The sequence below is a fragment of the Loxodonta africana genome, chromosome 10 (genome assembly GCF_030014295.1).
Source record: "Loxodonta africana isolate mLoxAfr1 chromosome 10, mLoxAfr1.hap2, whole genome shotgun sequence".
In the NCBI taxonomy this organism is placed as follows: Eukaryota; Metazoa; Chordata; class Mammalia; order Proboscidea; family Elephantidae; genus Loxodonta; species Loxodonta africana.
Window position 1 is genome coordinate 6,773,685 of NC_087351.1, and position 16,625 is coordinate 6,790,309.

The 16,625-nt window shown below is 46.4% G+C and overlaps 1 protein-coding gene across 1 annotated transcript in view; it reads left to right on the plus strand.

The window, feature by feature from the left end:
• Positions 1-8,208, plus strand: part of FBN1 (fibrillin 1) — a 299,714-nt gene extending 291,506 nt beyond the window's left edge. The window contains exons 64-66 of the mRNA XM_010599670.2: positions 396-627; positions 5,349-5,523; positions 6,891-8,208. Coding sequence (XP_010597972.2) covers positions 396-627; positions 5,349-5,523; positions 6,891-7,280 — 797 coding nt within the window. The 3' untranslated portion in view covers positions 7,281-8,208. The remainder of the gene's footprint in view (positions 1-395; positions 628-5,348; positions 5,524-6,890) is intronic.
• Positions 8,209-16,625: the final 8,417 nt, after the last annotated feature.

Genomic DNA, 16,625 nt, shown 5'->3' on the forward strand with positions numbered 1-16,625 from the left:
AAGGAGCAGAGGCTTGCCCGATTCCCTCCCCCACTCCCTGAGCCCTGAATCTTGGCTGTGAACCAGCCCTGTGCTGTTGACCAGGAGTTCATGTGGAGCAGCCCACACTAGTCATGGGCTCAGATGAGAACCAGAGTCTCAGTCATCCTTCAGAATGGCATTCTCCAATCCCCTCTGCATTTGACCTCGTTGACCATGCTAGGACACCGAATGGCAAGAGGCCACCTCATTTCCACATCTTCCTCTGTCTCTTACCCCTTTCCCCGTGCCAAGTCCCTCTGCTTGACCTGGCTTCCCCAGAGCCTGGTCTGGGAGCCAGCTGGCCACCCACAGGTGACCCGACCCATACTCCTCAGCAGAAACCCAACGTGCGGGGTCTCCTTGTTTCCCTGCAGATGAAAACGAGTGCCTCAGTGCCCACATTTGCGGAGGAGCCGCCTGTCACAACACCCTGGGGAGCTACAAGTGCATGTGTCCTGCTGGCTTCCGTTACGAGCAGTTCAGCGGAGGCTGCCAAGACATCAACGAGTGCGGCTCCCCCCAGGCCCCCTGCAGCTACGGCTGCTCCAACACCGAGGGTGGCTACCTGTGTGGCTGTCCGCCCGGCTACTACAGGATAGGCCAGGGGTAAGCAGCGCTCGGCCTGCAGGCCCTGCTTGGAGACTCTTTTATTTTTAGTGTAATGAAATGTGTCCATCTCAGAACTACCTGTCCTACTAGAGAACCGTGCTTTTTCTAATCCATGAACTAATTCCAGTTAACTTTGCAAAGGTTTTAAGTTATTATATTTGAAAGGGGCCATCTGGATTTCCGGAAATTCATAGAACATCAAACAAAATAATGAAACTGCATTGCAAATATTTTGCTGTGTGGCTTCTCCATCTCATTCTCTCGACTGTCACACCTCGTAGGAAAGTGAATCACCTCTCAGGTAATACAGGGGCAACTCACCTTCTCCTGGGGGACGCTGGACACTGTCTTGACTTAAAACGCCTTTTCTTCTAGCTCCTGTTAGGATAAAGCAAATACATACCTTTGTACTGGGGGACCCTTAGGGTTTTAAAGTATATTTTACATTTCAGACTTGAATTTACATTGAAAGTTACCAAAAGAACATTAAATACAAGAAGTAAAATAGTTATTGTATTTGCCAGGTTGAAAACTTCACCAAATTGTATGTATGAGAGTTGGCACAGGAAAAAGACATACTTGTATATTATTCAGTAATTTAGAAGTTCTGTGAGAAGTTTCAGAGTTGAGACCTTTCTCGCTGCTGAATTAAGCAGGACGTAGATGCCTGTGGACACCTCATCCCCCATGTAGCTTTAGCTATTCTGAGGTCATGTGTGAAGCGTCTTTAATTTTAACTTCTAGTTAGGTGCGCACAGAGATTACATACACACACGTTCTCACGTGCTTGCTCACGCCTCCCTCCTGCCCCACACGTGTGTACAGGCGGGCCCCAGGTTACGGACAACCCCTACTTGCCCTTTAACGTGACGTCAATTTGCCCCACTTTGAAATGACTGCACTAACCCCTCCTTACAACAGAATTCTCCTCACGATCACCTTCACTTACTGCATGTGTGCAGCTTTTAAATCATTGAACAGGCTTCCAGCATTTCTTGCACCAAAAACCCAAAACCAAACCTGCCGCCATCGAGTCAATTCCAACTCATAGTGACCCTATGGGACAGAGTAGAACTGCCCCATCTGATTTCCAGGGAGGAGCTAGTAGATCCGAACTGCTGACCTTTTGGTTGGCAGCCGAGCTCTTAACCACTGAGCTGCCAAGGCTCCGCTAAAGTAGGGCTAAATGAGAGCCGTGTGCACCGGTTCCACCATACCTGCAAATTCAACTTAAAGACACAGAAACAAATCTTGTTTTTAACCCCGGGGCTGCCTGTACACCAGATTACTAACTTAGTGGTCTTTGATTTCTTGACATACAAATATCAAGTGAATTCATTTTGGGTTGCATCAGCTTGGAGGTGAAAGAATGTTTCACCTGGAATGCCAGCAATAGGACAGAAATTCGCAGATGTTTGTGTCTGGCTCTCAGTAGACTCATTCTTTGTTAGTTTAATGCCAGAATCATTTTCCCGGCAAGAATTGTGACACTCAAAGCTGGCTTCTGGCCAGTGGGGTTTTATAGTCACACTTCTTATAAGCGGTCCTCCTGGGATATGAAAATACTGGAAAGGAGTTCTGAGAAAGGAACCAAAGGCTGTAAATTTGGGGTTTGCCTCCCAGCAACTTAATTATTATGTGAGTGTACACACACACACACACACACACACACACACACATACATGCACAGAATGGGCATTTATCGTTTCATCTATTTCATCTTTTCCTCACATTTTAGGCCGCAGATAAAGCAGGGTAATGTATTGGACTCAGGCAAGGTAGGGGGAATTAGTAGGGACCTGTAAATTACTGTAAAACACAACAAAATTCTGCTCACTGGCATTTTTTTTTGAATCCTAAGTGCATAAAGAAAAAAACGGGTTTAAAGAGTAGGCAAACTATTACAGAAAAAGATGAATAATACTTGGTCTATATTGTGGCCCATTAGTGGAAATGTACCTATTTATAACAGTTTTGGCCTCTCTATGAATCACTATAGTGGACCCTGCCCCAAAACAAAAATTCTTTTTTGGCCATTCAAATGGTCCAGTACGTTCTGAAAGCTGAGTCTGGTCGGTGCACATTTAAGTAAGCAGAATAACAAAACAAGGTACTTGAGAGACGTGCAGGCCTCCCTCCATGACTTGGCTTTGATAACTGAAAGGCAAAGAAAAACAGCTGAACTAGTTTTCTCTTGGGCATGGGTTTGTTTATCCAGCTTCACATGAGTCAGAGCCAATGGCCCCGGTGGTTTTGAATGACTTGAAATGATTTCCCACTATTGGGCAAGCTGTGATATTTTATATAGCTGATCTATTTTATATATTGCATATCTGTACACACACACACAAAACTCGCTGGCGTCAAGTCGACTCCGACTCATAGTGACCCCATAGGACGGAGCAGAACTGCCCCATAGGGTTTCAAAGGAGCGGCTGGTGGATTTGAACTGCCAGCCTTTTGGTTAACAGCTGGGCTCTTAACCACTGCACCACCAGGGCTCCATATCTGCACGGTTTATTGCTAAGCCAACCCGTAGTTATCACCTAGAGCTTTCTTCCTGTCCTCAGTGGTTTAGACAGACATGAAAGGTCATACAACAGGAGAGATTGCTCAGAGGCCAAAGTGAGGAGAGCGCTGATGGCGGTGACAGTGGTGATGGTGGTGGTGATGGTGGTGGTGACGGCATGACAGCGGTGATGGTGGTGGTGATGACGGTGATGGTGGTGGTGATGGTGGTGATGACGGTGGTGGTGATGGTGGTGGTGACAGCATGACAGCGGTGATGGTGGTGGTGATGGAATGACGGTGGTGGTGGTGGTGATGGTGGTGGTGGTGGTGATGGTGGTGGTGGTGGTGGTGGTGATGGTGGTGGTGATGACGGTGATGGTGGTGGTGATGACGGTGATGGTGGTGGTGATGGTGATGACGGTGGTGGTGATGGTGGTGACAGCATGACAGCGGTGATAGTGGTGGTGATGGAATGACGGTGGTGGTGGTGGTGGTGGTGGTGATGGTGGTGGTGGTGGTGGTGATGGTGGTGGTGATGACGGTGGTGGTGGTGGTGATGGTGGTGGTGGTGATGGTGGTGGTGGTGGTGATGACGGTGGTGGTGGTGGTGATGACGGTGGTGGTGATGGTGGTGACGGTGGTGGTGATGGCATGACAGCGGTGATGGTGGTGATGGTGGTGGTGATGGTGGTGGTGATGGCATGACAGCGGTGATGGTGGTGGTGATGGTGGTGGTGATGATGGTGGTGGTGATGGTGGTGATGGCATGACAGCAGTGATGGTGGTGGTGATGGCATGACAGTGGTGATGGTGGTGGTGATGGTGGTGATGGCATGACAGCGGTGATGGTGGTGATGGTGGTGGTGATGGCATGACAGCGGTGATGGTGGTGGTGGTGATGGTGGTGATGGTGGTGGTGATGGCATGACAGCGGTGATGGTGGTGGTGATGGCATGACAGCGGTGATGGTGGTGGTGATGGCATGACAGCGGTGATGGTGGTGGTGATGGTGGTGGTGATGGCATGACAGCGGTGATGGTGGTGGTGGTGATGGCATGACAGCGGTGATGGTGGTGATGGTGGTGGTGATGGCATGACAGCGGTGATGGTGGTGGTGATGGTGGTGATGGTGGTGGTGATGGCATGACAGCGGTGATGGTGATGGTGGTGGTGATGGCATGACAGCAGTGATGGTGGTGGTGATGGTGATGGTGGTGATGGTGGTGGTGATGGCATGACAGCGGTGATGGTGGTGGTGATGGTGGTGATGGTGGTGGTGATGGCATGACAGCGGTGATGGTGGTGATGGTGGTGGTGATGGCATGACAGCGGTGATGGTGGTGGTGATGGTGGTGATGGTGGTGGTGATGGCATGACAGCGGTGATGGTGGTGGTGATGGTGATGGCATGACAGCGGTGATGGTGGTGGTGATGGTGGTGGTGATGACGGTGATGGTGGTGGTGATGGTGGTGGTGATGGCATGACCGCGGTGATGGTGGTGATGATGGTGGTGATGGTGGTGGTGATGGCATGACGGTGGTGATGGTGGTGGTGATGGCGGTGGTGGAAGTGTGGGAGCAATCATGGCATCAGGTAAGCAAGAAGAGGGCAAGGAACTTAACAGTGTTTTGTTGTTTTTATACCTTTCTCACTCCCATGAATGTTTGTTTCATAAAAAGCGATTTTCATTTAACTTCTTCCCAAATCGCCATGGCTCCCCCTTATCTCTTCGTCCCTTCCTGCCATGTAGTTGTGTGCTGTCGAGTCAATTCCCACTTATAGCAACCCTACAGGACAGAGTAGAGCTGCCCCATAGGATTTCCAAGGCTGCTATCTTTACATAAGCAGATTGCCAGGGCTTTCTGGCATGTAGCCTCTGGTGGGTTTGAACCGCAGACCTTTTGGTTAGCAGCCAAGTGCTTAACCATTGCGCCACCAGGTCCCCTTTTCTCCTCGGCATAAGTACAGCAAAATACCTGCCTGCCACATTAGGCTTGGGAAACAGAGGGGCAAATAAATGTGTAAAAACAGGGCCTTGAGAATAGTAGAAAGGAACTAGTAAATGTAGTGTCCAGCATGGTTCTCAGAACCAGCAGATCAGGCAATGGAGAAATAATCAAGCGCTGAGTGTGTCACCAGAACCCTTGCCCACCCCCTTTATCTCCTGGCTCTGATGAAGACCGTCTGTGCTTCCTCTCTACTGCAGACACTGTGTTTCTGGAATGGGCATGGGGCGAGGAGGCCCAGAACCACCTGCCAGCAGTGAAATGGATGACAATTCACTCTCCCCAGAGGCTTGTTATGAGTGTAAAATCAATGGCTACCCCAAACGGGGCAGGAAGCGGAGAAGCACAAATGAGACAGATGCCGCCAATGTCGAGGTAGGTCAGAAGGTGGTTTCCCCTCTGATTTCTCCTCCTGTGGAAAGGCTTTCCAGATGCCTGTGGTTTCCTCCGGGGATGCTCCAAAGTGTGAAAAACCTCCCCAGGGAGAAAATCCAGACATTCCCTGGGCTCTAGGCTGCATTTTATAAGAGTCTGTAGGGCCTTCTAAACTTGCTCACTGCTTTTAGGGAGTGGTGGTTCGAAGGTTTTCACATACTTGCTCATTTCCTCTGTCTCGCCAAAAAGAAAATCAAACACCCACCCAATGTCTGCTGAGAGGACAAGGTCTGAGATCCAGGACAGCAAGTGGGCAGAAGAGTGAAGTGACATAGTGCTCCTTGCACAGGGATGCCAAGTTCTGAAGGCTAGAGGCTCCTCTCGTGAAAAGAGCCATGTTGAGTGTGAGGGAACTTGGACCACAGACAAAAACAACATGGAGCTCAAGCAGCCTGGTTTTCTCTGCCTGTGGCTGCTGCAGCCTTTCAGTCAACTCAGAAACGCACAGATATTCACCCAGACCTCTGGCTGCAGGCCTGGGGAATCCAGCACATGTGGTCCCAGAGAGGCAAGCAAGAAGCCGGGTGAAAAGCACTGAATATTAGCAGATCGTCAGAGTCAGGAAGTTGGTTCATAGTGTGTCCTTAGGAGAGGATGGCTTTGCATCGTGAGCAAAATTGAAGTAGACTAGTTCTCTCTTCGTGTTGGGGCTGCAACCCATCTGCTCCGCTTTGGGAAATGAGATACGTCTTTGGAAGGAAAATAATCTATTAAAACACCGATTCTCAAACTTGAGCATGCATCCGATCACCTGGAAGGCTTGTGAAAAGGGATTGCTGGGCTCACCCCCCAGGGTTTTGTTTCAGTAGGTATGGGGGAGGCAGAAAAATTGCTATTCTGACTGATCCCAGGTGACGCCGATGCTATTGGTTCAGGGACTGACCTTTGAGACCCACCGCAGTAGAAGTTCCGGTTCAGGGACCGACTTTTGAGACCCACCGCAGTAGAAGTTCCGGTTCAGGGACCGACCTTTGAGACTCACGCAGTAGAAGTTCCGGTTCAGGGACCGACCTTTGAGACCCACCGCAGTAGAAGTTCCGGTTCAGGGACCGACCTTTGAGACCCACCGCAGTAGAAGTTCCCCAGACACGAGTGATTTCACCTTGACTTCCTTTTTGACACCAATTTAACATTTTAAATAGGTACAAAATATGAACCAAGCATTTAATGAATATGAATTTTCAACACAGTTTGCACAACTTGGGCAGAAAGTTGCATTAATGTCAGATTTGAGTCGCTTTCCTGTAATATGGAAAATAAGTGGCATGCATACATTTTATTTAACACATTTCCATGTGTCTTTCCAGGATCAGCCTGAGATAGATGCCAACGTGAGTCTTGCAAGTTGGGACGCTGAGAAGACAGCCTTCTTTGCTTTCAATATTTCCCGAGTCAGCAACAAGGTTCGAATCCTAGAACTCCTTCCAGCTCTTACAACTCTGACAAATCACAACAGATACTTGATTGAATCCGGAAACGAAGATGGCTTCTTTAAAATCAACCAAAAGGAAGGGATCAGCTACCTCCACTTCACAAAGAAGAAGCCAGTGGCTGGAACCTATTCATTACAAATCAGTAGTACTCCACTTTATAAAAAGAAAGAACTTAACCAGCTAGAAGACAAACATGACAAAGACTACCTCAGTGGTGAACTGGGTGATAATCTGAAGATGAGAATTCAGATTTTGCTTCATTAATTCACCATCAATAGACCAAATAATTAAAAAAAAAAAAAAAAAAAAAAAACCAAAGATAGATAGGTAGAACTGAATTTTTCCCCCAATCAGAGTCTTCGTATCATAGGTACAATCTTTCGCCAAGTAAATTTGTATAAATAAGCACTATTCTTGTATTACAAAAGCAAGGTACAGGTGACTACCCTAGTTTAAAACAACTACTTTCTCAGGCTTCTTGCGAATGTAGGTAAGCTACCTTGGCAAATGTGTTGATTCTTGAAAACTGGGAGATGTATTTCTATTGGGGGCTGGCCATTCATGCTGATCTGCCGTCCTTCCAGCAGGTGTACAGGAATGTGCTTTCAATTGATGGACTCTTCTATTTTTTTCAAATTTTTGAACTTCACTCTCCAAATACAAATACTAGGTTGGCCATTTTATAATATCTATTTGGTGCTAGTAAATTTTCAAACTAGGTTTATAAATGCACTGTAATATTTACACAACTTAGAAACCAAATTACAAGTATTCAGTTCAAATACTTCATTAATTTCAATCAACCAAAGTTAGTTCAGTAGCTTATCTCAGTTATGAGTATAATACATTACATGTAAATTAAGTGTGTGTATACTGTAATCGTGCTATTTTTTATCATTGAACATTTATAAACTAGAGTAATAATGCCCTTAATGTGAGGGTTTGTAATGGTGCTTATTAAGACCAAAGACTTGTTAAATGTATACACCAAGTGGTAATGAGATTCTGTGACTGGCCCACATGCACACTGAGGTCTGGGAGGCCCAGGAAACAGCCTCAGCAGCCAGAGGACCAGCAGTGCTTCCTTCATTGTGGCATGTGCAATATGCCAAGATCACCCTCGGTCGTTCCTGTCAACAAGGGGTCAATGTCATAAATGTCACAATAAAACAGTCTCTTCTTTTTTAGTTTACCCCCTTGGCTCTGTGTTCTTGCTCAGTGCAATGCACGGATTTGGGGCTGGAGGGGCCACTCTGGAGGCTGCATCAAGTCTCTGCAATTAAATTACCCTGGGTCTGGTAGTTAAAGCTTCCAAATACATCAGTTAACTGTGTGTGTTGTGTTTGTTGCCATCAAGTTGATTCTGACTCATGGCAACCTCACGTGTTACAGAGTAGAACGGCGCCATAGGGTTTTCTTGTCTGTAACCTTGTCAGAAGCAGATCGTCAGTCCTTTTCTTCCCTGGTGCCTCTGGGTGGGTTCGAACTGCCAATCTGTAGATTAGCAGTTGACCACAAGTCCTTTGTACCACCTGAGGACCATGTATAATCACTAGAAATATTAATTTACATGTTTCAGTCACTCCCTTGTCTTATTCACGAAGATAGCAGCGTCTAGTGTCAAAGCCTGGGAATTATTACACAACAGGACCCATAGTAAGAAAGTCCATAGTCTCATTTCTGGAACAAGACCTAATTAACCCATTGACTTTTAAAATGCAATAGATTTAAGTACTCTCGAATATCAAGTCCGGTCATTGTCTTAGAGCATATGTGTTTCGTTATAAAGATTTATCCTGCCCCCTCCCCTCAAATCTACACACAGTGTTGGCAAGCCTGAGCTCTTCTATCTTTTCCTGCTAAACATCTGTTGTTAGTCAGTGCTAGTCTAATTACAGAGAGATAATCCCAAACTGAACCCAAGTGAGTGCTATTACTCTTGTTTTCTGAATGTCATCATTTGAAAATGCTGCTTCATTTTAAGTGCAATATTAAATACTTAGGCCGTTAAGCTCATTCAGTTGATATAAAATAATATTTAAAAATAAAAAAAAAAAATTTTTTTTTTTAAGGGGCAGTTAGGCATTTTGTGGTAGTGAAAATAAAGGCGAAATAAGATTGCTGCCTGAGGGGAGGAAAAGACTATCTGCGACCCAGGAGAGTGTTCTCGGAATCTTTGAAGAGCTAGACTGACGGGAGAAGACGAAGGGGAGGTGTGCCCCATGTTATTCCAGAAGGCAAGATCAGGGTCAGCTGATGGAAGAAGACGAAGGGGAGGTGTGCCCCATGTTATTCCAGAAGGCAAGATCAGGGTCAGCTGATGGAAGAAGACGAAGGGGAGGTGTGCCCCATGTTATTCCAGAAGGCAAGATCAGGGTCAGCTGATGGAAGAAGATGAAGGGGAGGTGTGCCCCATGTTATTCCAGAAGGCAAGATCAGGGTCAGCTGACGGGAGAAGACGAAGGGGAGGTGTGCCCCATGTTATTCCAGAAGGCAAGATCAGGGTCAGCTGACGGGAGAAGACGAAGGGGAGGTGTGCCCCATGTTATTCCAGAAGGCAAGATCAGGGTCAGCTGATGTGAGGCTCAGCTTAACACACACCTTCCTAATTGTAGAGCTGCCCACTGAGAGAATGGCTTCTTGCAACGCTATGAGCTCCCTGTCACTAGCAGAAGGGCTTCAGTCCAGGCTTAATGGTACTTATTGGAGAGGGGTGCTTTCTGGTACCTACCAGGCCATCTTGAAGTATTTTTAGTATCTCCAATTTTGCCATCCAAAACATCTTGCTCATGCTAGGTACTCAATGGGTTGAATGACTGGGAAGGGATCTGTACATTGGGTAGGGGTTAAAATAGGACTCAAAGTTTCCTTCTAACTTCGAGCCTCTGGCTCTGTGATAGATGTGTATTGGAATTGTTAGAGAAGAATATATAGCGTGTGGGAAACGACAGTTTGCATACAGCAAATGTCTCTTGATAATTTAACCAGGCCTGCATTATATTCAAAAACGGATTTTCTTTATAACAAACCCCAGAAGAAAATGGAGTTGGTGTATAGTGGATCACTTTGATATCTTTAATAGTCCTGAGTCTGGATTCTATTTATTCCGGGTCCAACCATTTCGGACAGAGTCCTCTCCACGTTTCTGACTAACCAGCATCTTCCTCCTGTTCCACGGTAACTACTCCTCTTGTCAGAGCCCTTTTTCACCTTTCGATTGTCTGTGACCTTTCCATTTTACTTTCAGTGGTTGAAGAACTTGCTTTTGTAAATCTTTCAGAAGCTTAAAAATGCCTCTAGCCCAGGCTCATTTCATCTGCCAATAATTATTTTGTAAGTAGGGTTGAAACGAACTCAGCTGGCCTTGGGAAATGTTTAAACTTGCACAAACAACTACATTTTTGTTCAACAAATAGCACTTGACCCAGCCAAAATTGCTGTGGACATTGCCATTACAAATACTGTTAAACTTCAGAAATCATGTTTGTAAATTAGCAGAGCCAAAATAAAGGACGATTGAGTTGATACTATATTAGCATAGTTAAAAGTTATAGACCTATAAACTAGCAGGGATTTTTATATCAGAGTAAGCTTTGTTCACAGAATGTACTTTATTCTGGTTTTAACTATAGGTCTTAGATATACATTAGAAATGTAATTATTGAACGGCTTGAGGATATTTTTTTAAATGCTACAAGATTGTTCACACATGCAGCTGAAGATAGAGTTATTTACCCCTTGCCAATTTTAAATAACACCGTAAAGATCAAACCAACTTATGTGATTGAACTTTTGAAACCCAATGTGAGCCCAGTATGTTTGAGTTAAAAAAGAGAAGGATCTCAGTATCATTCTGAGCTTAGAGTCAGAGGAGAAAGACAAGAGTGTGATTTCTGCAGATTTCCATGAGCATAGGTGACTGGTTTACTTACAGAACTGGCTGACATTCCCACAGTGTCTGCAGAAACCTGAGGGTCTTACAACAGTATCGCGTCCATGTGATACCCCACTTGCTTTTGGCAGGGCCTGGCCATATCACAAAATCTGTTATTTCAGCTAACAGCTAATAAATCCAAACTGTTTTTCTTGGCCAACAAAGACACAAGCCTCTTTTTAGGACATAGGCTGTTTGGCATCCTTGATCCAAAACTGAGTGATGACCCCTGACACTGACGTCCATTTCATCAGCACTGTTGAAAGTGGAAGGAACCTGCTTTTTTAATTGAACCAAATAGGAGCAGGTAAGCGGGTGCCATTCCCGTTAGCTCATCCCCTGCTCTCTGCTCGCTGTTAATTTTCTTTCACCCAAAATAGTGTTCATTGTTGCTTTAGATCCCTGGGATTGTCCTCATTTTACAAATAAAAGTAGCCTGGCCTTGTCTGTGGCCCGGCTGCCTCCTGGGGTGGTTGTGGTCTCAGCTGGAAGGTGGCTAGCCCAGGGCCTCCCAGAGCCCCCAGCTGATGTTGAGTTGAGCACGCAGAAGTGAGAAACACGGCAGAGAGCAGCTGCTGCCCAGCTCCGTACCCGCGACGTGTTCTTTGCAGCTGTGTTGGGAGAAATAAGGAGAGGCCTGTTTCCTTTTTTACCGTAAAATACTCTCCTGGGGAGAAGTAAATCAGAGCTAAACGCTTAGGTTTTTCTTCTCCTGGGAATGGAGACAGTTCAAAACATCCTGAGGATAATCACATATCCCCTGGATCCTACCAGCTGATGGCAGAGGAGGCCACAGGCCTATCGCTGCATCCAGGTGCTGAGCTCTGCTCTGGTGTCCCCAACAGCTCTGAGGCCTGTCGGGATAGATTAGCGGGATCATGACCTATCGGAATTTCAAGGGCCGGCAGGCTGGCCTGGCTTTGTGTCTGGTAATTGTCACTGTGTGAAATCTGCATGACGTGTTGTTCAGCTTTTCCATCTTCACTCACCCCATGATCACCCCCTCTGGCAGGGTGTTTACTGGACCTCATTAGGGCAGTCTGTGGTCACACCTGAGCTGTCCAGTGCCTCACGCTGGGGTGACAAGTTCTACCACGAGGCCTCCCGCTTCCTATGCTTTTGTCAAGTGGCCTCCTCAGGTCTCTCGTTGGTCATTCGCAGTAAGCATTGAGCCACCAGTTCAGAGTCAGCCTGCTGTGGAGCCAGTACCCCAGCAGAAATGGCTCCTGACCACCTCATCCCCCCACCTACCACACGGCCTCACCCCGGGAAAGGGCTGGAAGCTGAGGGCACCCTTCCTGTGCTGATGCTCTCAGTCTCAGTGTTTTTCTCCAGGGCCCATGATTCTCTGCTCAGAGTTTTGACCTTTTTAGGGAGGCAGTTCATTCTGCTTTGAGCCCCAGCTGAAAATTTGCATTTCCACCCCGAATATACTGAATCAGAATCTACATGTTAACAAGATCCCCAGGGGATTCTTATGTAGAATAAATTTTGACAACCACTGCTCTACTAGTGGTTCTCACAATTGGTTCCTAACCAGCAGCATTAGCATCGCCTGGAAACTTGTTAGGAGTCCTGATGGCACAATGGTTAAAGCACTCTGCTGCTAACCAGAGGGTCTGCAGTTCGAACCTACCAGCCACTCCACAGGAGAAAGATGTGGCAGTCTGCCTTCGTAAAGATTTACAGCCTTGGAAACCCTATGGGGCAGTTCTACTCTGTCCTGTAGGGAGGTTATGAGTCGGAATTGACTGGATGGCAGTAGGTTAGGTTGGTTTGGGGAACTTGTTAGAAATTCAAATTCTCAGCAGGGGTTTGAACCAGAACAAACTGACTCAAAGCCCTGCCTTTTTTTCAGTTGAAAAGACTGTGCTCTGAGAGCCAGTTTTGACCCAGGAGGCCTCACAGACAGTCGATCCTACTGGATATCTGAGGTCAGAAAGCTGGTGTTCAAGTCTTCATTCTACCCGTCCTGGTTACTTGGTCCAGTACAACTCCTCGGTGTCTCTAAACCTTTTTCTCAAACCGGGGATAATAATAACACTTTTCCTGTATCCTCACAGGATTACTATTATACACCAGAGTTCTTTACAAAGCTGACACCTCAAATGAACTTTAGAGTTAAGGAGCACTAGTGAAATCTGTCCCCACTGAGCCCCACCTCAATCCTGCATAATTCTAATACGCATTTTGCATGACTTCGGGTTTCTTGCTAAAGGCCTCTCGCTTTAAAGAGGTGGAGTTGAAAGTCCACATCTTCGGATGGGACGGCATGTTCTCAGTTCACACGCTATGTCAGAAAAGGGAGGAATAAAATACAGTATTGAAAAGCCAGCCAGGAACCTGTTGTTCTTAGGTGCCATTGCGTTTCGGCCCATAGAGACTCTGTGTGACAGAGTAGAGCTGCCCCTCAGGGCTTCCTAGGCTGTAATCGTCACAGCAGCAGATGACCAGGTCTTCCTTCCTTGGAGCTGCTGGGTAGGTCGAACCACCAGCCTTTCAGTTAGTAGCCAAGTGCTTAACCATTCACGCCACCAGGACTCCTTCCAGGAACCTGTAAAGCTACAAATTCATACTGATGGTTCAAGGTCTCGACTTTGCTCTTCCAGCAGCAAAGAGAAGACCAAGGAGAGGATGAGCCGTACTCTGCTGGCACCACACCCCCTCAGCAATGCTCCTCATGGCCCCTGGCGGCGGCAGCTGCACTGGTCTGTGCTCCCACTGCCACCCACGTGCCATGCGATACCTGTGATGACAAAGACTGGGGCTGCTTTGTCCTCACGATGCCATCTCCCAGCTCGGTGCCTGGCACATTTTTTATTCTTTTTTTTTTTTCTAGTTGCCGTAGAATCTATTTCAACTCGTGGCAACCCCACGTTTGTCAGAGCAGAACTGAGCTCCATAGGGTGTTCGGTGGCTGAATTTTTGGGAGCAGATCGCCAGGGCTTTCTTCCAAGGTGCCTCTGGGTAGATTCAAAGTGCCAGCCTGTTGGTCAGTAGCGAGCGCTTAACCATCTCAACCACCCAGGGACATTAAAAAAAAAAAAAAAAGCCTGTGCTGTCGAGTCGATTCTGACTCATAGTGACCCTATAGGACAGAGTAGAACTGCCCCATAGTGTTTCCAAGGAGTGGCTGGTAGATTTGAACTACCAACCTTTTGGTTAGCAGCCGAGCTCTTAACCATTACACCATCAGGGTTTCTTAGCACTTAATATTTGCTGAACAGACCAATGACTGAAATTGGGGAAAGTAAAAACAGAAAATCCTTGCAGATTTCAAGTCTTTTTCTTCAACCCATTTCTTCTCTCTCCTCCTCCTTCTCTTCCTCTCTTTCTTTGTTTTTCTCAAATATTTTTTGCACACTTGCCTTGAGTCAGCAACACAGGAGACACTAGGGACAAAGATGAGTGAAGGCAGGTCCCTAACCTGCAGGAACCTTAAAATGGTGGGTGACAGAGAAACTCTCCCAGCTGCACCCTGTGTGGGGATGAGGTTAGACTTCCGACTTCTCTTCAGAAGCAGGATGCAGGATCCTCAGATCCCACCGTGCCGGGAGGCAGGAGGCAAGGTGTGGCTCTCCAGTAAGTTCACCTTTGACATCTGCAAGGCCAAGGTGCCCTGTCTACAGCCTTATGAATGACCAAAAGCAGAAACAACATACTAAAATATCTCCCCCACATGATGCTGAAAAGCAGTGATTGTCAGAGTTCATTTTTACAGTTAGATTCCTAAGTCTAAATGAAATCTTACCCTGAAATCCAATATATAAAACATAGACAGAGCTGCTTGGGTTAGAGCAGAGCTAGGCAGCCCAGAGTCTCTCTACTCACTCTCCCCAAGGAAATTCTTATTGAAAAACACAACTGAAAAGTCCTTTAGATTCTTACTGATTCCAAAGCGTAAGACAAAAATAATTTGTGGCGTTACTGTTTTATAGCAATATGTGGAAGAGGACTGGCGTGAATGTGCTTGTGAGGGTGCCTCGCGGGGGTGGGGGGTGGCAGAGACACAGTCAGCAAACAAATGCAGAGGAGTTGCGCTATTTTCCCAAAATATACAGTAAACTCTGAGGCACTGGTTCTCAATAAAGAAAACCAAATCCATTGCTGTCAACTGGATTCTGACTCATGGCAATCCCATGTATTATAGGGTAGAACTGTTCCATAGGATTTTCTTGGCTGTAATCTTTACAGAAGCAGATCGCCAGGCCTTTCTTCCATGGCACTGCTGGGTGAGTTTGAACTGACAACCTTTAGGTTAGTAGTTGAGAGCAAACCATTTGTGCCACACAGGGACCATGGTTCTCAAATAAGGGAGTTATAAACATCATAACAAATAACGGATTTATAAACATTTTTATAATAGTTACATGTGGCAGAATCTGACCGACCCTGTTTATCCTCCAGAGCCCACAAAAAAGACGACTTCTTCTAATGTCTTCTGCAGTTAGGCTAGGGCTGGGTAATGGGATTATGACCAAGAAGAGGCTGGGAGAGGTAATATTTGCCATTTCTATATCCAGACAATATTCTGCATATATAATCATCCACAAAAAAATAAGTATCCATGAGAAATAAACATCATTGCATTAAGTCACAGATATTTTAGTATTATTTGTTACAGCTGCTACCATTCACTACCCCGACTGATACAAATACATATACCCTGTCTCTTGCTCCAAAGAGTCTCCATCAATGGTTCTCAACCTTGGCTGCACGTTAGAATCATTTAAGAAACTTTTTTAAGTATCCCGAGGTCCAAGTTGTACCCCAGACCAATTCAGAATCTTTGGGGTCAAGACTCCCCTATTAGCTGTTTTAACAGCTCTTCGGATGGTTCCCATGTGCTGAGCACGCTGCTGTAAGCCGTTAGGCCCATCGTGAAGTCCAGGCAGACGACAGCGTTCTCTCGGGAGAGCCTGCCCGGTGATTTTGATACGCACCCCACTGTCCGCTGTTGACCTGGCTGGTCTACAGGACGTTGTGTTATATAATAATGTTAACATGACCTTTAGTGACTCTGGAGACTATGTCTCTGCCCTGGAATCTGGGGCATGCCATCAAGCAGCAATGAGATGTGGGTGTGTGTGGTGGTCGGTGAGGTTTGTTAACCAGCTCACCTGCCCCTCACACTAGCCGTGGGGTAAGGTTGGAATTTTTGCCTCCGCACCTGCACGTTCTCAGGCAGTCAGTATCTGAACGTGAAACCTCTATTCATAGTAAAATGTTGGGGGAACCCCCTAAAAATATCTAAATGAGAAATACGGGCCAGTTCATTCAGGTTTCCTCACACCGCTCTTTACCAAACCGGTGAAAGAGAGACTAGTTCCTTGGAAGCAGACAGTTCTCTGGACATAAATAGAAACTCTTTCCAGAAGCAATTAGTTTCTGCGAAGCATATGCAAGTTACGTGGTGGCATGTGGGCAGGGCCACTAACTAGCCCACTGACCTGTCTCCGGGCTCAAGTCACCACCTTGAAATGCTGAAATTATGGCATCGTGCCTTTCACCAGCAACCAGGGACGTGTAAAGCTTCAACTCTATCATACTCCTCCTGAGAAGCTCTCTGATTCAGAAAGCCACAAAAGAAAGCCTGAAGACAAAGCAAGAACTACAGGAAAGTGGGGTGTTACTGCCAATATGAGAGTCAGAAAAAGGAACTTAACCACAGAATA